The sequence below is a fragment of the Hypanus sabinus genome, chromosome 5, assembly GCF_030144855.1.
Source record: "Hypanus sabinus isolate sHypSab1 chromosome 5, sHypSab1.hap1, whole genome shotgun sequence".
Taxonomy (NCBI): Eukaryota; Metazoa; Chordata; class Chondrichthyes; order Myliobatiformes; family Dasyatidae; genus Hypanus; species Hypanus sabinus.
In genome coordinates this window covers 75,579,325-75,604,286 of record NC_082710.1, presented here as the reverse complement: position 1 = coordinate 75,604,286, position 24,962 = coordinate 75,579,325, and the positions used below count along the sequence as shown (strand labels likewise).

Genomic DNA, 24,962 nt, shown 5'->3' with positions numbered 1-24,962 from the left:
TTTAGAGGAGATTTAATAGAGATACACAAAATTATGAGGTATATGGATAGGGCAAACACCAGCAGGCTTTTCACTGAGGCTGGGTGAATTATAACCAGAGGTCATGGATTTTAAGGATGAAAGGTGAAAAGAGAAGGTGAAACCTCTTCACTCAGAGGGTGGTGAGAGTGTGGAATGAGTTGCCAGCACGAATGCTCCATGCGAACTCGATTACAATGTTTAAGAGAAGTTTGGATAGGTATATGGATTGTAGGGATATGGATAGCTATGTTACTGGTGGGGGTCATTGGAATTGAAAGTTGAAATAGTTTTCAGCTTGGACTAGATGGGCCTGAGGACTTGTTTCTATGCTGTAGTTTTCTATGACTCTAACTAATCTTCCACAGTAACCTGTAATGTAGAACCTTATTTTGCCTGTCAGATCTTTCCTTTATGGTAGGAATCCCAGTCCCAATACACTCTGCCAGTGGACCAGCTGCAGTGAGGATAAGATAGCCACCCACTTCTCTGTATACTGTGTCTTTGCAAAGAAGTTTGGAGAAGAATATGTCTTACACATCTCAAACAACTGCAGAACAGAGACCTCCTGAGGCACAGGCCAAGAAAGAATTCAAGTACTGCTAGGACATCAGCAGCTTGGTGAAAGATGTTTTTTGTCTGACTAAAACTTGTTAGCCTACCAGTTCAAGATGTCCATAATGGAATGCTGATGAGTGACACTTCTGATGCTGCAGCAGTGTGTCCTAAGGGACACACTTAAGCTCAGTGTGGAGAAGGTCTGCTCTCTGGAGTTTCTCTGCCACAAGACAATTGGGGCTTAGAAACTTCTTGTACACCGAAAGTTTCTATCATACCAGAAATTCACACGTGGCAATTTTGTGATGTACACAAAGTATATGGATCCTACCAATTGTACAGAACTCATTATACTATGAACTGTTATGAATACCATAATACATAAAACCATGCACTGCGCTTGTATATACTTTTCTGAGTGAAGTTTACTTTAGAAAAAAAAAGGAATTGGGTTAATTGTCATTTTTGACATGTTTTTCTCACCAGATAAAATTAAGTCTTAAACTGCAACCTTCAAAGATAAAAGTAATTTCCATGTTGTAGTCCAATCAGGTTAGGACGAGCCAACACTAAATCTTGAGGATTCATACAGGGGTTCCTCTATACAATTTACGTTTGTGTAAATTCCTTTTACTAAACCAACCTTAGCAGTAAACTATATTAGGTTATAATTCCAATACTCTCATAAAATTAATAGACAACATTTAAAATAGAAACATGCTCCAAAAACAAGATTCATACCTGAGTGACCACAAAGATATAACCTTTCCATTCTTCTCTAGTTTCAATGTTTTCAGCCTGGAGATAATATGAAAGTAAAATTACAACAAGTGCATGTCATTGTAAAGTGTCGACAATATTGTATATACTTCAGTAACTGAAGTCATGCAATTCCACATGAAGTCAGAATGCCATGATGCAATAATTAAACTGTAATATCCCTTATTGTTGAAATTTCAACAAACAACAAAAAGAAAAATCAAAATGAGCTTGAAACAATAACCACACTCTGCAATGACAAAAACTGGGATTATTCTCCTGAGAGCAAAGAGTTTAATAGAAATGGTAAAGCAAAAAACAAGAAACTTTCTGAAAGGTTTTTCCTTCTGGAAGATGATCAAGTGAATCAAAATGAACATGAGATTTCTTTTACATATACAAGTTCTTGTGACCTGGGATCCACTACCTTAGATGCAACTGAACAGTAAAAAAGGAACTGGATATATATTGGAACTGGAACTAAAAGATTTGCATGGCCAAAAGGGCAGAAGAGGGAAATAAGAATAAATTCAATGTTCTTTCAAGCAGTCACAATGTGTTGAATTGGCTCTTACTGTACTGCATGAAAAAGAAGTATATAGCTTCCTAGAGGGGTGCTGAAAACCACCTTTGTAATAAAGGACTTTAACATTTTAGAACTAACTAAAACCTGTCTTCAAGACATCTGGGAGTTCTTAACCTGGAGCCTGTGGATAGATCCCAGGGATCCATGAACTTGGATGGGAAAAATTTACATCTTTATTTGCATTAAGTTCTAACCGAAATTCAGCATTTCCTTCCATTATGAATGTAGGCAATAAGCCATCACAGTATTAGCAATACCTGTGATTTTGTCACCAATAGAAATCACAGATATTTTCATATCGCATGTTGTTATAAATATCTCAAAATATCATTTACAGCATGCTCATTGCAACTTTGAAATTGCAGTAGTTATCAGACTGCCTCTAGATCGAATATGACCGCAGGCACAGATATGAATATTAATATTTTGATAACTGTATTTCAATATAATTAGTTTAGTAATCCTATGTACTTTATTTTATATATTTAAATACATTATTTTGAGAAGGGTCATAGGCTTCACTGGGCTGCCAAAGAGGATCATGGCATATGAAAAGGTGAGCACAGGATCTTGATGGCAAACATGGCTGAACTGAACTTACCCAGCATTCCAAACCATAACCCACTCTGCAATACGGTATAAATGCTCCTTAGCCAACACAATATTTAGCTGGTGCTCCATAGTATAACCAAGTCCAGAATCAGTGAGACATTAAGTTATAAAGCACTACAGCATAGAAACAGGCTCTTCGGCAAAGTATTTTACTGCCCAGTTCCATCAACGTGCTCCTAGACCAAAGCCTTCAATACCCCTCTCTCCATGTACTGATTCAAACTTCTCTTAACTGTTGAAATTAAACCTCCATCAACCAGCTTGATCCACACTCCACCCGCTGAGTGAAGAAGTTCCCCCTCATGTTGCCCTTAAATATTTCACCTTTCACCCTTAACCTATCCTCTAGTTCTAGTGTTACTCAACCTCAGTGGAAAAACCTTGCTTGAATTTACCCTAGCTATACCCCACATAAATTTGTATACCCTATCAAATCTCCCCTCATTCTCCTCACTCCTAACTTGTTGAACCTTTTCCTATACATCAAGATCCTGTAACATCCTTGTAAATTTTCTTTGCACTCTTTCAATCTTATTGCTGTCTCTCCTGTAATGAGGTGACCAGAACAGCACACAATACTCCAACTAAAACATAACATCCCAACTCCTGTACTTAGCACTTTGATTTATAAAGGGCAATGTGCTGAAAGTTCTCTTTACGACCCTATCTACCTGCTACATCACCTTCAAAGAACTATGGATCTGAATTCCCAGATCCGTCTTTTCCGCCATGCTCCTTGGTGCCCTGCTATTCACTGTACAAGTCATATCCTGGTTTGGCCACCCAAAGTGCAACACTTCACACTTCTCTGTATCAAAATCAATCTGGATTAAGACACGTGGAATTGAACTAAGTGAATAAAGATGTGGGCTAGATTAGCAAGTAGAATAGGGGCAACTGCTCTACTGAGTGCAAACTGAAACCACAATCCAACCTCAGCACTCCTAATTCCATGGAAATTGGTCAGTTACAAGAGATTATTACGTCCTCTGGAAGGAAACAAAAATGTTGGAGAGCCATATAGAGACCGAGAAGCTCATGGTCAAGTGTGCTGTACTTTCTTTCAAGGGGATGGAGCTGCCGGCTGAAGAAGGCGAGAAGTTGCTGCATCCTTCCGACTAACTGTTCATGCACAGCACCCACTTAAATATACTATCCCTTCTATCTGCACAATATACATTTGCCTCCATTCTCTGTATCTGTGTCTATCCAAGAAGCTTTTCAATGGATCTTGGTATCATATTTATCACTCTATCATCCTGGCAGCACATTCTAGTCATCCGTCATTTTCTCTGAATTCCCTTGGAACTTACCAGTCCTCAACTTAAATGACGTCATCTAGACTTGGGGAAAAAGTCTATCCACTCTATACCTCTCATGAATGTCCATCCTGTCTCCTCTCATCTTCCACCAATACAGAGAGAGAAAAAGCAGTTATCCAACCTCTCTTCTAGCACATCCCTCTAAACCAGGCAGTATCCTAGTAAAACAGCTTCTGCACCTTGTTCATAGCCACCATATCCTTCCTATAACGGAGTGGCCAGAAATGAATGCAAAGCTCTAGATGCAGCTTAACCAGAGCTTTATAAAGCTGTAAGAGAACTTGCCATCAGAATGATTGTACCTTTCTTATTTTTTGAGTTCTGCGCATTTAAACTCAATGGATAAGTTCTCCATTATATCCCCTCTGAGTAAAGCTGTGATATTGTCCCAACCCCACCACTCCCCTTTTTACCTCCTGCTCTATCTTTCCTAAAACATTGAAATTTTGCTACATTAAGTATCCATTCCTGCCCCTCTCTCAACCAAGTCTCTCCAATGGCTATATTCCATATATTGATCCATGCTCAGTTTATCACCTTTACCTATAATACTCCTAAAATCAAAATAAAAACACTTCAACCAGTCCATCCCATCTTGTCTATTACTCTGTCTTTACAGAAATACCAAGCATGACATCAACATTCCTCTTAATCCCTCCACTTTCTCAGCTGATGTTATGGCTCCCATCCCTCCTGCCTTGCCTGAATCTGATTTCTCTTCTCCTACGGAAGCCACACAAACTGAAGCATCATACTTAAACACAGCGCTCAAGCTCAAACACATCTACTCAGAAAAATGGCTGCTCCACTACAGCCTGGTTCTCTTTGATATCTGGAAAACAAATTTTAAAACTGCTGACTCCACCACTCTGCTGAAACTGGAATCAGAAGTTCTTATTTGTCCCCTGAAAATCCAGCTTTCTATGTTCTGATATCCACAGTTTCCAAATGTAGATTAATCCTGCCCCCACAATCCTTTCCAATAACATCCCTACCAATGTCATTAGATTCCCCACCCTGTGATCTACCTGGCTAATTCTTTTTACAATTCCTTAACAGAGGTACATTATTTGATGTAATTCACCTGACTTATCCCTGTTACAATCCCTGAACAGAGGATTGCCAGAGAGTAGTGAATCTGTGGAATTCATTGCCACAGGCAGCTGTGGAGGTTAAGTCTTTATGTATACTTAAGGCAGGTTGATAGATTCTTGATTAGTCAGGGCATGAAAGGGTGTGGGGAGAAGGCTGGAGACTGGGGCTGAGAGTGAAATGGATCAGCCATGATGAAAAGGCAAACAGACCCGATGGGCCAAATGGCCTAATTCTGCTCCTATATTTTATGGTCTTATGGTCTTCAAATCCATTCAAAATAATTTTGAGCATTAAAACAACAGAACGAATGTGATAAAGAAACAAAGTTAATATGTGGACAGATCAGAACTTTAGTTGAGATACCTTCAGTTTCACCTCCCTGTTGCCTAGATGCAGTCGGAAGCCAGCTGCTTGGCTGCTGTCATCTCCTATAGATATGAAATGCTGCAGATCCAGCTTTTCTGTGTACTGGAAAAATAACAAACAGAACAAACAGTTATAAAGATGCAGTAACAAATTCATAATAAAGTCATTATTGTAATCCAGCCTGAAACTGAGTGTGACAATTACTCTAAGCTTCAGTTCCTTTCTTTTGAATGAAATATGTGAATTACACAGCCAATTAGTTGCTTCTGAAGTGTAGTATCTTGTGATATAGGAATTGTGGTATCATCCAAAGTTCCAGAAACTGCAATATGATTTTGATAAATGAATAACCATGATAAAAACCAGTATGGACACCAGGAAGAACTCAATCAATTTTACAATGGTTTTGTAGAATTAGAAAAATCTATTCAAAAGACAATACTTCAGCACTTCAGCATTCTCTCAAATGTCAGCACATTTCTCTCAAAATTCTTTCAAGCAGAGACCTTCATATAGAGAGTCAGCACTCATTTTTGGATTACAAATTTTCCAATATTTTCAGAGAGGTGTCCAGGAATTTAAATTTACTGGACTTTAGAAAGCTATGAACAGGCTCACTTAATATTAATACTATGCAGTAGAGTTGTGCACGAGCACCTATACTTGATTTTTCCCAGATGAGTAAATGTAATTGATGAGGAGTGGGGGGGGAAGGGTTCTGCAGCATCTATGTCTCTGCATGCCCTATCACAAATATACTAATGAAGGCATAAAACTCCTGTCAAAAGCTGTTTCAAATTTCGCTTGCTAAATACATAAATCATGGTTAACCAAGTGAAGATACTTCTCAGGTATAGTAACAAAGTAGAGGTCCTTTGGTGCAACAAGTCCAGGCTAACCACAGTGCCCACCCAAATAACCGCAATTTCCTGCATTCAGCCCATATCCTCTAAGCTGCACATCACCATTAGGTGTAGATTAGATACAATTATGAGAGGCATCAATGTATGAAGATGTAGAATCATTGTGGCAGAGCTCAGAAACTGAGAGGGTAAGAAGACCCTGGTTAAAAAGCCTTATATAAAAGCCTCCAGACAGTAGCCAGTAGCCTACAAATTACAGTGGGACAAAAAGGCAAAGTTACGTTAGCCATGGCTGTTTTCAATGTAAAGCTTGATTGAGAAGATCAAGTTGACGTTGGATCCTAAGAGAGAGAAATTGTAGAACTCCCTAATACCCACCTACTGCTGGGAGACCTTTCATACAATCTCATCAAAATCTCCTCTTATTTCAGGTTTCTGCCCGTATTGGTACATTGGACGATTTGCCAGGAATAGCCTTTCTATGTTTAGCTGTGATGTTCTCTCTCATCAAAAAGACAACTCTGTCCCCCCCTCACCCATCTCTATCATGCCTGTTGAATTTGTATATCAAACAGTGACCTGCCACCCCTAAACCATGTTTCTGTAATAGCTACAAAGCCCAGTTCCATGCAACAATCTATGTCCTCTGTTCATCTGTCAGGGTTCTTGTATTAAAATAAATGCAGAAATTCCTCACTCCCAGTCCTGCTCTGACCTCTCTGCCTGTTGAATTGTTTGCTTTAAGGAAACACAAGGGTCCTCAGGTGATGGAACCTGGAGCAACAAATGATCCATTGGAGGAGCTCAGTGGGTGGAGCACCGTTGGTGGGAGGAAAGAAATTGCTGACAGTTCAAAGTTACATTTATTATCAAAGTGTACACCACTGAACTTCTTCTTCCAATTGTCATGAAACCAAGAAAGAAAGAACGGCAGTGCAATCATCAGCCTGCAAATCCATCCTCCCTGAACAAAAACGAAACAGAAACATCAACCCTCCCCCGCACACAAAAAACAGAGAAACATCTGGCCAGAAAAACAGAACATAAAAAAATTATAAGACTGAAAAGATGTCTATAGTCCAAGTCCTTATCCAAAATGCAGAAAAGCTTGGTAACATTCTCCAGACACAGCAGTAGGCCTTTCCCTCTCTGGCAACAGAACGATCCACAGTGATCAAAAGGCAGTCTCCCCTCTCCAATAGCAGAGCGATCTCACAAGCATTCAAAAGGCAGTCTCCTCTCTCCGATAGCAGAGCAAACCCACCAGTGATCAAAAGACAGTTTCCCTTCTCCGATAGCAGAGCAATCTCACCAGCAGTCAAAAGGCAGTCTCCCCTCTTTGACTGCAAATTGTTCCCCAGTGGTCAAAAGGCAGTCAGCCAGTGCTGCCCTTCTGCATTCACCTCAATCTCCCTTGTCACTTTACTAGGCAAACAATGGAAGGTTTAATTGGGTTGAACATCGGCTTGTACCCAGTCCTGCAGCCTTCTCACCACAAGATTCACACACACTGCCTCTGCCTCCTAGAATCCTCTTCAGTGCAGACCATTGAAGCACCCAAACAATCTCCAAACAGGTTCCAATTGCTCCAGCACCTCATTCAAGATGAAAAGCAAACGTAAAAGACACAAAAGTAGATCTTATCTCAGGGCAGAATCCTGAATGAGATCAGAAAATGGGAGGTGAGAAGGCAAGTGGCAGAAACAGGCTCCAAGAACTGAGGAAGGGTGTAAAATGTAGGTTGTGCCAGGAAGGGGAGGCAAGCCGGGGTGAAGTTGGAAGACAACGGCAGATGAATGACAATAGACAATAGGTGCAGGAGTAGGCCATTCAGCCCATCGAGCCAGCACCACCATTCACTGTGATCATGGCTGATCATCCACAATCAGTACCCGTTCCTGCCTTCTCCCCATATTCCTTGACTCTGCTATCTTTAAGGGCTCTATCTAACTCTTTCTTGAAAGCATCCAGAGAATTGGCCTCCACTGCCTTCTGAAGCAGAGCATTCCACAGATCCACAACTCTGGGTGAAAAAGTTTTTCCTCAACTCCATTCTAAATGGCCTACCCCTTATTCTTAAACTGTGTCCTCTGGTTCTGGACTCACCCATCAGTGGGAACATGCTTCCTGCCTCCAGTGTGTCCAATCCCTTAATAATTTTATATGTTTCAATCAGATCCCCTCTCACCCTTCTAAATTCCAGTGTATACAAGCCCAGTCGCTCCAACCTTTCAACATATGACAGTCCCGCCATTCCAGGAATTAACCTTGTGAACCTACGCTGCACTCCCTCAATAGAAAGAATGTTCTTCCTCAAATTTGGAGACCAAAACTGCACACAATACTCCAGGTATGGTCTCACCAGGGCCCTGTACAGCTGAAGAAGGACCTCTTTGCTCCACTACTCAACTCCCCTTGTAATGAAGGCCAACATGTCATTAGCTTTCTTCACTGCCTGCTGTACCTGCATGCTTACTTTCAGTGACTGAAGAACAAGGACATCTAGATCTCATTGTACTTCCCCTTTTCCTAACCTGACACACTCAGATAGTAATCTCCCTTCCTGTTCTTACCACCAAAGTGGATAACCTCACATTTATCCACATTAAACTGCATCTGCCCACTCACCCAACCTGTCCAAGTCACCCTGCATTCTCATAATAGCCTCCTCATATTTCACACTGCCACCCAGCTTTGTGTCATCTGCAAATTTGCTAATATTACTTTTAATCCCTTCAGCTAAATCATTAATGTATATTGTAAATAGCTGCGGTCCCAGTACCGAGCCTTGCAGTACTCCACTAGTCGCTGCCTGCCATTCTGAAAGGGACCTGTTAATCCCTACTCTTTGTTTCCTGTCTGCCAAACAATTTTCTATCCATGTCAGTACCCTACCCCCAATACCATGTGCTCTAATTTTTCACACTAATCTCCTGTGTGGGACAAAGAATGATAGGTGGAAGCAGATAAAGAGGGAGGAAGAAGGAATGAAACCATAGAGCAAGGTAGAGGTAGGAAGTGTGAAGACACAAGGAGATGGTAGCGCGATATTAATATGCAGCAGCCTCTCCGGTCTCTGGATTGGGGATTGCCAAACGTTATGTGGATTTTCTGGTGTAGTCTGTTTTGTCATGTGCTCTTGTGATATCATTCTGGAGGAACGTTGTCCCATTTTTTAACTGCATTGCATTTGTGGTTTCTAAATGACAATAAACTGAATCTGAATCTGAATAAATGGGGACTCTGATAAGTAAAAGAGATGAGAATGCACACCATCGGAGGAGAAGAGAGAAATGAACATTTGGAACCTGCTGAGAGGTCAAGGGGTAAAATAGACCTGTATGTGAAGTTGGTGGATGGAGGAGGGAGAAGGGACCAAAGATTGGTGAAGGGGACAAAAGTGTTTTTCCAGTGTTTCCTTTTAGCTCTCTAATCCAGTCAATATCTTGATGAATCCCTTCTACACCCTCTCTAAAACTTTCACATCCATTCTATAATGGGAAACTAGAAAGCTCCACAATACTCCAAAATTCAACCTAATCAGAATTATATACAGCTGTTCTATGTCTTCCTCGCTTTAAAACTCAATGCTCCAACTGATGAAGGCAAGCATGATATATCCCTTCTTGACCCTCTATCTACTTGTGTTGTTGATTTTAGAGAGCTATGGACTTCAATCACAAGGTCCTCCTGTACATCAATGCTCCAAATAGTCCTGTATACTCCAAAGGTGCAATGTCTAACACTTTGATTAAACTGCATCAGCCGTTTCTCTGTGTCTATTTCCACATGATCTATACATACACTGTTGTAGCCTTCTTCACCATCCACAATGCTGCTAATACCTGTGACATCTGCATATTTACTAGACAGCCGCTCTACATCTTATTCCAAATCATTTGTATATCACAAGCAACTAAGGTCCCAGCACAGATCCCTAAAGAATACTACTTGTCATGGGCCCCCAGTCAGATAAATGCCCCTGCTTCAAAACTTTCTCTTCTATATGGCCTATTCTGAATCCAATCCACCATGTTGTTCTGTATCCCATGATCTTTTTGATTAGCCTACTAGGAGGGACTTTGTCAACTGCCTTACCAAAGTCCATGTAGACAATATTGACTGCCCTACTTTCAACAATCACCTCCTCAAAAAAATCAATCAAATTTGTAAGGCTGACCTGCCCCACGCAAAGGCATGCTATCACAATTGAACCCTGCTTATGCAATTGCGAGTAAATGTCGTACGTAAAAATCATTTTCACTACCACTGATGTACTTTACCAATACTTTGCTAGACCGATACTTTACTGTATTATCCTTGTTGCCCTTCTTAAACAGAGGAACCCCATTTCTCTGGGACCAATATGTCAGCCAACATCGTCACTTGGAAATTGTCAGAGTTTTGGGGGCAAAATGCTGTTGTGTGGTTTGTATAAGCTGGGTCCCAGATTGCCCTGTGAGAAATCTCTGCCAAAAACACCAAATATTTCTATGTCTTAGTGTTATTCAGTAACTCCATGGCTCAGAGAGTGGTGAATCTACTGGAACACCCGCCTGAACACAATAAGTACCAGTCGCTAAAAACTCATCTTTCACAGACCTTTCGACTATCAGATTCCGAGCATGCCAATCTGTTGCTCTCCTTTCCCAGTCTCAGCAACAGTAAACCTTCAGAGCTAATGGACCATATGCTGTTTCTCCTGGGCAATCACCATCCTGGCTTTATTTTTAAAGAACTCTTCATATAGATAATGCCTGATCAAGTTCACATAGACCTCGCTAATGCACATGTGAAGGACTATAGGGAGCTTGCTAAAATAGCTGGTAGTCTACACTCAGCCGGGCAGCAGTGTATCATTCCTCCTTTCTCTACCTCGATAAGCCCGGTCAGCAAGGCCCCCAGATCCATGCAGATTTCCTGCGTGCCCAAGGACTGTTAGTTAATCTTAAGAAATGCCAACTTGTGAATTTGGGTCATTACCCTGCTCCCCCAGTAAGTTCCCCACAATGCATAACACCACCATACATGAATTTACTCAACTGCTGAGAGAATTCCCAAAGCTCACCAGCCCACATTCTCCACTACAGTAGCAAAACATGGGGTCAAGCACCACATTTCCACAACTGGCCCACGAGTCCATGCCCGTGCACGTAGACTGGACCCAGGAAAGCTGGCAGCTGCAATGGCTGAGTTTGCCAACATGGAGAGACTCGACATTGTACACCAGTCAAATAGCCCCTGGGCTTCATCCCTCCATATGGTCCCTAATTCCAATGGTGACTGCTGCCGACCTGGTGATTATTGATGCCTTAACAAGCCCACCATCCCTGATTGTTGCCCGGTCCCACCCATTCAGGACTTTTTGGCACATTTAGGCAGACAGGTAATTTTTTTCAAAGTTGATCTAGTTAGAGGCTACTTGTTGCCAATGAGTCCAAATCCAAACACAAATTTCAATCTCCGCACACTTTTTGAGCACTTAAACCAACATGAGTTGATTATTAACCCTGCTAAATGCCAGTTTGGGCTGTAAATCATTGACTTCCTTGGCCATCACATCTCCGTGGAAGGTGCAAACACCCTGCCAAAAGTAATTGCTATTATGGATTTCCCATCTCCCCAAACTACTAAAGAACTACAGGAGTTTTGAAGCATGGTGAATTTCTATCACTGCTTCATTCCATAAGATGCTGAATTTATTCTTCCCCTGTTTAGTGCACTTAAAGGCAATAACTCATCACGTGCTTGACTGGTCAGTGGACATGACCAGGATAGTTGATGAAAGCTCTTTCTATCACGACCCTACTGACACACCTGCTCCCCAATGCACCCGAGGTCATTGCTACTGAAGCTTCAGACTGTGCTGTGGGTGCTGTGCACAGAGTTTGGCAGCCGCTCACCTTCTTCAGCTGACAGCTCCATCCCCCTGAAAGGATAGCACGTTTGACCAGGAACTTCTCGGTCTCTATCCGGCTGTCTGCTATTTTTGTTTGCTTCTAGAGGGTCACCATTTCACAATGTTTGTTGACCACAAACCCCTCGTGCACACAATAGCCAAAATATTAGAATTTTTGTCTGCATGGTAGCAACACCACCTAACCTACATATCAGCGTTCACAAGAGATATACAACATATCAAGGAGTAAAATAATGCCGTGACCAATTGCCTCTCACGGCCAGCTGCCGAGGTCAGACAGATAGGGGTTGACTATGCCAGCATGGCAGCTGACTATAATAGACAATAGACAGTAGGTGCAGGAGTAGGCCATTCGGCCCTTCTAGCCAGCACCGCCCTTCACTGTGATCATGGCTGATCATACACAATCAGTACCCCATTCCTGCCCTCTCCCCATATCCCTTGACCCCGCTATCTATAAAAGCTCTATCTAACTCTCTCTTGAATGCATCCAGAGACTTGGCCTCCACTGCCTTCTGGGGCAAAGCATTCTACATATCCACCACTCTCTGGGTGAAAAAGTTTTTCCGCATCTCTGTTCTAAATGGCCTACCCCTTATTCTTAAACTGTGGGCTCTAGTTCTGGACTCACCCATCAGTGGGAACATGCTTCCTGCCTCCAGTGTGTCCAATCCCTTAATAATTTTATATGTTTCAATCAGATCCCCTCTCACCCTTCTAAATTCCAGTGTATACAAGCCCAGTCGCTCCAACCTTTCAACATATGACAGTCCCGCCATTCCAGGAATTAACCTTGTGAACCTACGCTGCACTCCCTCAATAGAAAGAATGTTCTTCCTCAAATTTGGAGACCAAAACTGCACACAATACTCCAGGTATGGTCTCACCAGGGCCCTGTACAGCTGAAGAAGGACCTCTTTGCTCCACTACTCAACTCCCCTTGTAATGAAGGCCAACATGTCATTAGCTTTCTTCACTGCCTGCTGTACCTGCATGCTTACTTTCAGTGACTGAAGAACAAGGACATCTAGATCTCATTGTACTTCCCCTTTTCCTAACCTGACACACTCAGATAGTAATCTCCCTTCCTGTTCTTACCACCAAAGTGGATAACCTCACATTTATCCACATTAAACTGCATCTGCCCACTCACCCAACCTGTCCAAGTCACCCTGCATTCTCATAATAGCCTCCTCATATTTCACACTGCCACCCAGCTTTGTGTCATCTGCAAATTTGCTAATATTACTTTTAATCCCTTCAGCTAAATCATTAATGTATATTGTAAATAGCTGCGGTCCCAGTACCGAGCCTTGCAGTACTCCACTAGTCGCTGCCTGCCATTCTGAAAGGGACCTGTTAATCCCTACTCTTTGTTTCCTGTCTGCCAAACAATTTTCTATCCATGTCAGTACCCTACCCCCAATACCATGTGCTCTAATTTTTCACACTAATCTCCTGTGTGGGACAAAGAATGATAGGTGGAAGCAGATAAAGAGGGAGGAAGAAGGAATGAAACCATAGAGCAAGGTAGAGGTAGGAAGTGTGAAGACACAAGGAGATGGTAGCGCGATATTAATATGCAGCAGCCTCTCCGGTCTCTGGATTGGGGATTGCCAAACGTTATGTGGATTTTCTGGTGTAGTCTGTTTTGTCATGTGCTCTTGTGATATCATTCTGGAGGAACGTTGTCCCATTTTTTAACTGCATTGCATTTGTGGTTTCTAAATGACAATAAACTGAATCTGAATCTGAATAAATGGGGACTCTGATAAGTAAAAGAGATGAGAATGCACACCATCGGAGGAGAAGAGAGAAATGAACATTTGGAACCTGCTGAGAGGTCAAGGGGTAAAATAGACCTGTATGTGAAGTTGGTGGATGGAGGAGGGAGAAGGGACCAAAGATTGGTGAAGGGGACAAAAGTGTTTTTCCAGTGTTTCCTTTTAGCTCTCTAATCCAGTCAATATCTTGATGAATCCCTTCTACACCCTCTCTAAAACTTTCACATCCATTCTATAATGGGAAACTAGAAAGCTCCACAATACTCCAAAATTCAACCTAATCAGAATTATATACAGCTGTTCTATGTCTTCCTCGCTTTAAAACTCAATGCTCCAACTGATGAAGGCAAGCATGATATATCCCTTCTTGACCCTCTATCTACTTGTGTTGTTGATTTTAGAGAGCTATGGACTTCAATCACAAGGTCCTCCTGTACATCAATGCTCCAAATAGTCCTGTATACTCCAAAGGTGCAATGTCTAACACTTTGATTAAACTGCATCAGCCGTTTCTCTGTGTCTATTTCCACATGATCTATACATACACTGTTGTAGCCTTCTTCACCATCCACAATGCTGCTAATACCTGTGACATCTGCATATTTACTAGACAGCCGCTCTACATCTTATTCCAAATCATTTGTATATCACAAGCAACTAAGGTCCCAGCACAGATCCCTAAAGAATACTACTTGTCATGGGCCCCCAGTCAGATAAATGCCCCTGCTTCAAAACTTTCTCTTCTATATGGCCTATTCTGAATCCAATCCACCATGTTGTTCTGTATCCCATGATCTTTTTGATTAGCCTACTAGGAGGGACTTTGTCAACTGCCTTACCAAAGTCCATGTAGACAATATTGACTGCCCTACTTTCAACAATCACCTCCTCAAAAAAATCAATCAAATTTGTAAGGCTGACCTGCCCCACGCAAAGGCATGCTATCACAATTGAACCCTGCTTATGCAATTGCGAGTAAATGTCGTACGTAAAAATCATTTTCACTACCACTGATGTACTTTACCAATACTTTGCTAGACCGATACTTTACTGTATTATCCTTGTTGCCCTTCTTAAACAGAGGAACCCCATTTCTCTGGGACCAATATGTCAGCCAACATCGTCACTTGGAAATTGTCAGAGTTTTGGGGGCAAAATGCTGTTGTGTGGTTTGTATAAGCTGGGTCCCAGATTGCCCTGTGAGAAATCTCTGCCAAAAACACCAAATATTTCTATGTCTTAGTGTTATTCAGTAACTCCATGGCTCAGAGAGTGGTGAATCTACTGGAACACCCGCCTGAACACAATAAGTACCAGTCGCTAAAAACTCATCTTTCACAGACCTTTCGACTATCAGATTCCGAGCATGCCAATCTGTTGCTCTCCTTTCCCAGTCTCAGCAACAGTAAACCTTCAGAGCTAATGGACCATATGCTGTTTCTCCTGGGCAATCACCATCCTGGCTTTATTTTTAAAGAACTCTTCATATAGATAATGCCTGATCAAGTTCACATAGACCTCGCTAATGCACATGTGAAGGACTATAGGGAGCTTGCTAAAATAGCTGGTAGTCTACACTCAGCCGGGCAGCAGTGTATCATTCCTCCTTTCTCTACCTCGATAAGCCCGGTCAGCAAGGCCCCCAGATCCATGCAGATTTCCTGCGTGCCCAAGGACTGTTAGTTAATCTTAAGAAATGCCAACTTGTGAATTTGGGTCATTACCCTGCTCCCCCAGTAAGTTCCCCACAATGCATAACACCACCATACATGAATTTACTCAACTGCTGAGAGAATTCCCAAAGCTCACCAGCCCACATTCTCCACTACAGTAGCAAAACATGGGGTCAAGCACCACATTTCCACAACTGGCCCACGAGTCCATGCCCGTGCACGTAGACTGGACCCAGGAAAGCTGGCAGCTGCAATGGCTGAGTTTGCCAACATGGAGAGACTCGACATTGTACACCAGTCAAATAGCCCCTGGGCTTCATCCCTCCATATGGTCCCTAATTCCAATGGTGACTGCTGCCGACCTGGTGATTATTGATGCCTTAACAAGCCCACCATCCCTGATTGTTGCCCGGTCCCACCCATTCAGGACTTTTTGGCACATTTAGCCAGACAGGTAATTTTTTTCAAAGTTGATCTAGTTAGAGGCTACTTGTTGCCAATGAGTCCAAATCCAAACACAAATTTCAATCTCCGCACACTTTTTGAGCACTTAAACCAACATGAGTTGATTATTAACCCTGCTAAATGCCAGTTTGGGCTGTAAATCATTGACTTCCTTGGCCATCACATCTCCGTGGAAGGTGCAAACACCCTGCCAAAAGTAATTGCTATTATGGATTTCCCATCTCCCCAAACTACTAAAGAACTACAGGAGTTTTGAAGCATGGTGAATTTCTATCACTGCTTCATTCCATAAGATGCTGAATTTATTCTTCCCCTGTTTAGTGCACTTAAAGGCAATAACTCATCACGTGCTTGACTGGTCAGTGGACATGACCAGGATAGTTGATGAAAGCTCTTTCTATCACGACCCTACTGACACACCTGCTCCCCAATGCACCCGAGGTCATTGCTACTGAAGCTTCAGACTGTGCTGTGGGTGCTGTGCACAGAGTTTGGCAGCCGCTCACCTTCTTCAGCTGACAGCTCCATCCCCCTGAAAGGATAGCACGTTTGACCAGGAACTTCTCGGTCTCTATCCGGCTGTCTGCTATTTTTGTTTGCTTCTAGAGGGTCACCATTTCACAATGTTTGTTGACCACAAACCCCTCGTGCACACAATAGCCAAAATATTAGAATTTTTGTCTGCATGGTAGCAACACCACCTAACCTACATATCAGCGTTCACAAGAGATATACAACATATCAAGGAGTAAAATAATGCCGTGACCAATTGCCTCTCACGGCCAGCTGCCGAGGTCAGACAGATAGGGGTTGACTATGCCAGCATGGCAGCTGACTATAATAGACAATAGACAGTAGGTGCAGGAGTAGGCCATTCGGCCCTTCTAGCCAGCACCGCCCTTCACTGTGATCATGGCTGATCATACACAATCAGTACCCCATTCCTGCCCTCTCCCCATATCCCTTGACCCCGCTATCTATAAAAGCTCTATCTAACTCTCTCTTGAATGCATCCAGAGACTTGGCCTCCACTGCCTTCTGGGGCAAAGCATTCTACATATCCACCACTCTCTGGGTGAAAAAGTTTTTCCGCATCTCTGTTCTAAATGGCCTACCCCTTATTCTTAAACTGTGGGCTCTAGTTCTGGACTCACCCATCAGTGGGAACATGCTTCCTGCCTCCAGTGTGTCCAATCCCTTAATAATTTTATATGTTTCAATCAGATCCCCTCTCACCCTTCTAAATTCCAGTGTATACAAGCCCAGTCGCTCCAATCTTTCAACATATGACAGTCCCGCCATTCCGGGAATTAACCTTGTGAACCTACGCTGCACTCCCTCAATAGAAAGAATGTTCTTCCTCAAATTTGGAGACCAAAACTGCACACAATACTCCAGGTGTGGTCTCACCAGGACTCTGTACAGCTGCAGAGTTCTTTACTCTTATACTCAATTCCTCTTGTTATAAAAGCCAGCATGCCATTAGCTTTCTTCACTGCCTGCTGTACCTGCATGCTTGCTTTCATTGACTGATGTACAAGAACACCTAGATATCATTGTGCTTCCCCTTTTCCTAACTTGACTCCATTTAGATAGTAATCTGCCTTCCTGTTCTTGCCACCAAAGTGGATAACCTCACATTTATCCATATTAAACTGCATCTGCCATACATTTGCCCACTCACCCAACCTGTCCAAGTTACCCTGTATTCTCATAACATCCTTCTGACATTTCACACTGCCACCCAGCTTTGTGTCATCAGAAAATTTGCTAATGTTACTTTTAATCCCTTCATCTAAATCATTAATGTATATTGTAAACAGCTGCGGTCCCAGCACCGAACCTTGCAGTACCCCACTGGTCACAGCCTGCCATTCCGAAAGGGACCCGTTAATCACTACTCTTTGTTTCCTGTCAGCCAGCCAATTTTCAATCCATGTCAGTATTCTGCCCCCAATACCATGTGCCCTAATTTTGCCCATTAATCTCCTATGTGGGACTTTATCAATAGCTTTCTGGAAGTCCAGGTACACTACATCCACTGGCTCTCCCTTGTCCATTTTCATAGTTACATGCTCAAAGAACTCCAGAAGATTAGTCAAGCATGATTTTCCCTTCATAAATCCATGCTGACTCAAACTGATCCTTCTACTGCTATCCAAATGTGTCGTAATTTCCTCTTTTATAATTGACTCCAGCATCTTTCCCACCACTGATGTCAGGCTAATCGGTCTATAATTCCCTGTTTTCTCTCTCCCTCCTTTCTTGAAAAGTGGGACAACATTAGCCACCCTCCAATCAGCAGGAACTGTTCCTGAATCTATAGAACATTGGAAAATGATTACCAATGTGTCCGCGATTTCTAGAGCCACCTCTTTAAGTACCCTGGGATGCAGACCATCAGGTCTCGGGAACTTATCAGCCTTCAGACTCAACAGTCTATCCAACACCATTTCTTGCCCAATATAAATTTCCTTCAGTTCATCCTTTACCCTAGTTCCTTTGGCCACTATTACATCTGGGAGATTGTTTGTGTCTTCCCTAGTGAAGACAGATCCAAAGTACCTGTTCAACTCGTATGCCATTTCCTCGTTCCCCATAATAAATTCACCCATTTCTGTCTTCAATGGCCCAATTTTGGTCTTAAATATTTTTTTGCTATTCACATACCTAAAGAAGCTTTTACTATCCTCCTTTATATTCTTGGCTATGTTATTGACCCAGATGTCCTGGCTTACCAAACAGCAGTCCCAGACCTGCAGTGGGTTGACATTAAATTTGGGATGTTGGGGTTTCTCTCCTGTGTGATGTTTCAGCTGGTTACCCTCACCCCATCGTGCCCACAAACTGGAGATGGACTGTTTTCAACTCCATACATGGGTTCTCTCATCCAGGCTGGAAGGCCTCACAAACAGTGTGGTGCACTAAAGTTTGTTTGGCACAGCCTCAGAAAGGATGTGCATGATTGGACTGCACACCTGTGTGGAGTACCATCGGACAAAACTTAACCGTCATGTTCAGGCGCCAATGCCACCTTTTGAGGTTCCTGAGCGACAGTTTGACCATGTCAATATAGACCTTGTTGGCCTCTTCTCAGCACCGCACCTTCCCCCCACCCCCAGTTTCATGCACCTTCTTACAATGGTGGACTGTATCACCAAATGGCCAGAAGTTGTCCCTCTAGAATCGAAGACAGCTGCAGATGTGGCTCAGGCATCCTGGGTTGTTCAGATTGGCACCCCATCCAATATTTCCTCTGCCCAGGGTACCCAGTTCATTTCAGACCTCTGGGCTGTGATGGCCCAGACCCTCGATGTTGGGATACATCACACCACGGCGTTTCACCCACAGTCCAATGGCCTGTGTGAGTGGTTTCACTGCTCCTTAAAGGCTGCTCTGAGAGCTTCCCTGACTAATGAGTGCTGCATGATTTTCTCCCATGGGTCCTGCTAGGGCTCAGAACAGATCCTAAAGAGAACCTGCAGTTGTCCACGGCCGAGTTGGTATATGGGCAGCTGTTACAAGTGCCAGGTGATTTCATTCCTGATGCCACGACTGTCTGGTCGGCCTCTCAGCAGTGTCCTACCCTCTCAGTAAACTCAATTCCTACCTCCCATCATGGCATACAGCACCCTTGGTTTCCTGTTGACCTACATTCCACCTCATTTGTTTTCATCCACCATGATGCACATCAACATCCTCTTGGGCCCCCTTATAATGGCCTGTTCCACATTTTGGAATGGTGAGAAAAGACTTTTATCATTGGTAAAAGGGGTAAACCTGAACACTTTTTGGTCGATCACCTTAAACCAGCCCACCAAAATTTGGAGGATTCTGCTGCCACGCCCTAGCATTACAACATGACCGTGAATGTACCAACACTTCTCTGGATAAGCCTCCACCCATGGGGCACGGGAACTGAGCTCCAGACAGGCTCATAATGCCGGTTTAATGAATCCTGGGGGCGTTGGGGGGAGCTTGTGCAGGGTAACATAATTGAGATTAATGTACATAGTTCATAACCACCAACACTGAGATAGGGTTTCACTTGAAGAGGCTGATCTGACATGATATGGTTTTTACATAAAAGTTTTTTTAATGTGCTTTTGGTGTGTAGGTTTTGGAGTTCAATAAAATGTGTTATGGGTTTCATTATAGACAAAATGCCTCGCTTTGTTTTATTTGCAAATATCTACAAGCCCATAATTGTATCCCTCCATTCCATAAGACCATAAGAATTGAATTGACTTTATTACTTACATCCTTCATATAAATGAGGAGTAAAAATCTTTACATTACGTCTGTCTAAGTGTGCAATGTGCAATTTATAGTAATTTGTTATAAATGGTATGTACAACAGGACAGTCAATAGAGCATAGAACTACAATTGTATCAGCATGAATTAATCAGTCTGATGCCCCGGTGGAAGAAGCTGTCTCGGAGCCTGTTGGTCCTGGCTTTTATGCTGTGGTACCACTTCCCGGATGGTAGCAGCTGGAACATTTTGTGGTTGGGGTGACTCGGGTCCCCAATGATCCTTCGGGACCATTTTACACACTTGTCTTTGTAAATGCCCTAAATAGTGGGAAGTTTGCACCTACAGATGTGCTGGGCTGTTCGCACCACTCTCTGCAGAGTCCTGCGATTGAGGGAAGTACAGTTCCCATACCAGGCAGTGATGCAGCCAGTCAGAATGCTCTCAATTGTGCCCCTGTAGAAAGTTCTTAGCATTTGGGGACTCATGCCAAACTTCTTCAACAGTCTGAGGTGAAAGAGGCATTATTGTGCTTGTTTCACTACAGCCAATATGTACAGACCATGTGAGATCCTCGGTGATGTGGATGCTGAGGAACTTAAAGCTGTTCACCCTCTCAACCCCAGATCCATTGATGTTAATGGGGGTTAGCCTGTCTCCATTCCTCCTGTGGGCCACAACCAGCTCCTTTGTTTTTACAACATTGAGGCAGAGGTTGTTTTCTTGTCACCACTGTGTCAGGGATATGACTTCTTCTCGAAAGGCTGCCTCATTATTATATGAGATTAGGCCACTCAGTGTAGTATTGTCAGCAAATTTAATTAGCAGATTGGAGCTGTGGGTTGTGACACAGTCATATGTATACAGAGAGTAAAGGAGGGGGCTCAGTACACTGCCATAAGACCACAAGACCATACTTATCCTTATCTATAGCTATCCTGAAAGATAAGGAATTGTACACACACAATGCCGAAGGAACTCAGCAGGCCAGGCAGCATCTATGGAAAAAAGCACAGTCAACATTTTGGGCCAAAACCCTTCAGCAGGACAGGAGAAAAGATGTTGAGGAGTAGTTTTAAAAGATGGGGGGAGGGATGAGGGAAACAGCAGGTGATAGGTGAAACCTGGGGGCTGGATGAAGCAAAGAGTTGGGAAGTTGATTGGTGAGAGAGACAGAACGAAAAAAAAATGGGGAAGGAACACCAGAGGGAGGTGACGGGACGGCAAGGAGATGAAGTGACAGAGGGAAAATGAGATGGGGAATGGTGAAGGGGGCAATACTGGAAGTTTGAGAGATTGATGTTCATGCCATCAGGTTGGAGGCTACCCAGACGAAATAGAAGGTTGTTTCTCCAACCTGAGTGTAGCCTCATCACAACAGCGGAGGAAGCCATGGATGCACATATCAGAAGTGGAATTAACATGGGTGGCCACTGGGAGATCCCACTTGTTCTGGCGGACGGAGCATAGATGTTTAGCTAAGCGGTCTCCCAATCTACGTTGGGTCTCACCGATATACAGGAAGCCACACCTAGGTTGGAAGAACAACATTTTATATTCTGTTTGGCATGAACATCAATTTCTCAAACTTCTACTGATGCCCCCACCCAACCCCTCCCCTTCACCATTTCCCATCCTCTTTTCCCTCTCTCACTTTATCTCTTTGCCCAAACATCACCTCTCTCTGGTGCTCCTCCCCCATTTTCTTTCTTTGATGGCCTTCCGTCTCTTTCACTCATCAACTTCCCAACTGTTTACTTTATCCCTCCCCTTCCAGGTTTCACTTATCACCTGGTGTTTCTCTCTCCCCTACCCCCGCCTTTTAAATCTACTACTCAGCTTTTTTTTCTCTAGCCCTGCCAAAGGGTTTTGGCCCAAAATGTTGACTGTATTTTTTTCCCCTGGCCTACTGGTTCCATCAGCATTTTGTGTGTGTTACTCAGATTTCCAGCATCTGCAGGTTTTCTCTTGTTTGAAATAAGGAGATGTGGTCGCAATTCCATAAGACTATAAGGCATAGGAGCAGAATTAGGCCATTCGGTCCATCGAATCTGGTACTCTATTTCATCATGGCTTATCCTGGACCCCACTCAACCCCTGCATGTTCTTGCACCTGTTTAAATTTCTTTCCACTGTCATGTCTGCTGTGGTGGCATTGTATACCAGGCATCAGGGCAAAACAAAATATCTTCTCTGAACTTTCCCTCTCTTACTTTAAAAGTGTCAAGTTTGTCCAACCGATCCTGAAAATTTGTACTGGAATTCAGACAGTATCCTTGTGATACTGTCATAAGTCGGCACCATCTCCAAAGCCTTCTGGGTAACCAGAGAAGCAAAATGAGGGAGTCTAACCATGTATGTTGAAATAGTAAAGAGGTGGATGAAGGTTTCAGTAGCATATCTGCTGACCACAGACAAGGAATATTACCAATGGCTGTGTGGACCTCTCTGGTGCAGTCAACCCAAAGTGGTAGACGCAGATCAGCAATGCTTCAATACCTTAGGTGATGTAACCATATGACAATTACAGCACAGAAGCAGGCCATCTCATCCCTTCTAGTCCACGCCGAACGTTTACTCTCACCTAGTCCCACCGACCTGCACTCAGCCCATAACCCTCCATTCCTTTCCTGTCCATATACCTATCCAATTTTTTTTAAATGACAATATCGAACCTGCCTCTACCACATCTATTAGAAGCTCATTCCACACAGCTACCGCTCTCTGAGTAAAGAAGTTCCCCCTCGTGTTACCCCCAAACTTTTGCCCCATAACTCTCAACTCAGGGAACTATGCACCATTATTCCTAGATCACTCTGTTCTACTGCATTCTTCAATGCCCTACCATTTACCATGTATGTCCTATTTTGATAATTCCTACCAAAATGTAGCACCTCACACTTATCAGCATTAAACTCCATCTGCCATCTTTCAGCCCACTGGCCTAAATCTCTCTGCAAACTTTGAAAACCTACTTCATTATCCACAACGCCATCTATCTTAGTATCATCTGCATACTTACTAATCCAATTTACCACCCCATCATCCAGATCATTAATGTATATGACAAACAACATTGGACCAGAACAGATCCCTGAGGCACACCACTAGCCTCCAACCTGACAAAAATTATCCACCACTACTCTCTGGCATCTCCCATCCAGCCACTATTGAATCCATTTTACTACTTCAATATTAATACCAAATGATTCAACCTTCCTAACTAACCTTCCATGTGGAACCTTGTCAAAGGCCTTACTGATGTCCATATAGACACCATCCACTGCTTTACCCTCATCAACTTTCCCAGTAACCTCTTCAAAAAATTCAATATGATTTGTCAAACATGACCTTCCACGCACAAATCCATGTTGACTGTTCCTAATCAGACCCTGTCTATCCAGATAATTATATATGTTGACTGTTCCTAATCAGACCCTGTCTATCCAGATAATTATATATACCATCTCTAAGAATACCTTCAATTAATTTACCCACCACTGACGTCAAACTTACAGGCTGATAATTGCTAGGTTTACTCTTAGAACCCTTTTTTAAACAATGGAACCACATGAGCAATATGCCAATCCTCTGGCACCATCCCCGTTTCTAATGACATTTGAAATATTTCTGTCAGAGCCCCTGCTATTTTTACACTAACTTCCCTTAAGGTCCTAGGGAATATCCTGTCAGGATCTGGAGACTTATAGTATCTATAGAAATAGAAAATGGTTAACATTTTCAGTCAAAGTCCTTAAAGATTAGAACTGGAAATGAGATAACAGGTCAGAATGAAGTTGTAGAAAAGACAGGAGAGGGGAAGATTGGGAAAAGGGACTACCTGTGGTAAAGTGAGGCCGGGGTTACCATGGAGCAATATTGTTTAGGCCCAGTCAAATGAGTAATTGGATGGTAAGGGGATTACAATACAGACAAGGTATAATATGCTGTAAATAGCAAGGCTAAATTCAGGCATAGCTGTCCAAGTATGCTAATGGAGAGAGCCAATGCTGATTCTCTAGTGAAAATCTATTATTGCCATATCTAGAAAAATCTGACAGAAACTGAAATTAATATTATGAAATAATCACAGCTATTTAAAAGACAAACCAATACAGATAAAAGAGATTTTATTGCAGTTCCATCAGGTAGAGCAGGAGAGCTGAGGAGCCAGAAGGTTTGGAAAAGTTGTTTCTGATTAGCTGAATTGCCAATAGAGGAAGCTGGAGTCAAGGTGGTTATTCCGAGAGTAGGACAGTGTGGGAGAGAAGAGCTGAGACTTTGGCTAGAGAGGTTTCAGTGAGGAAGCATGGCTGCACTCCCAATAATCTGCTTGAAGGAGTTGGAGCTGGAACTGGATGAACTCTGGATCATTCTGGAGGCTGAGAGAATGACAGATAAGACATATTGGGAGGTAGTCACACCCAAGGAATAAGGTGTCATTCAGAAAGGGGAAGGGGGTTAAACAGCTAGTGCAGAGAACACTACTTCAACAATCTGATTCCTGTTGTGGGGGGACCTCACAGAGGAAAGTCAAAGTAGTCAGGTCTCTGGTCTTGAGTCTTGTTCTCTGGCTCAGTAGGGAAGTGGAGAGAAGAGGTAAATCGTGGTGAAACGGATTCACTAGTTAGGGATACAAAAAGGAGGTTTGGTGGACAAATACAAAATTCATGGATGGTGTACTGC

At 42.9% G+C, this 24,962-nt stretch overlaps 1 protein-coding gene across 1 annotated transcript in view; it reads right to left on the bottom strand.

Moving 5' to 3' along the window:
- Positions 1–24,962, bottom strand: part of LOC132394249 (signal-transducing adaptor protein 1-like) — a 108,146-nt gene that overhangs the window by 53,407 nt on the left and 29,777 nt on the right. The window contains exons 3-4 of the mRNA XM_059970134.1: positions 5,314–5,418; positions 1,318–1,374 (exon numbers count right to left, since the gene is read on the bottom strand). Coding sequence (XP_059826117.1) covers positions 1,318–1,374; positions 5,314–5,418 — 162 coding nt within the window. The remainder of the gene's footprint in view (positions 1–1,317; positions 1,375–5,313; positions 5,419–24,962) is intronic.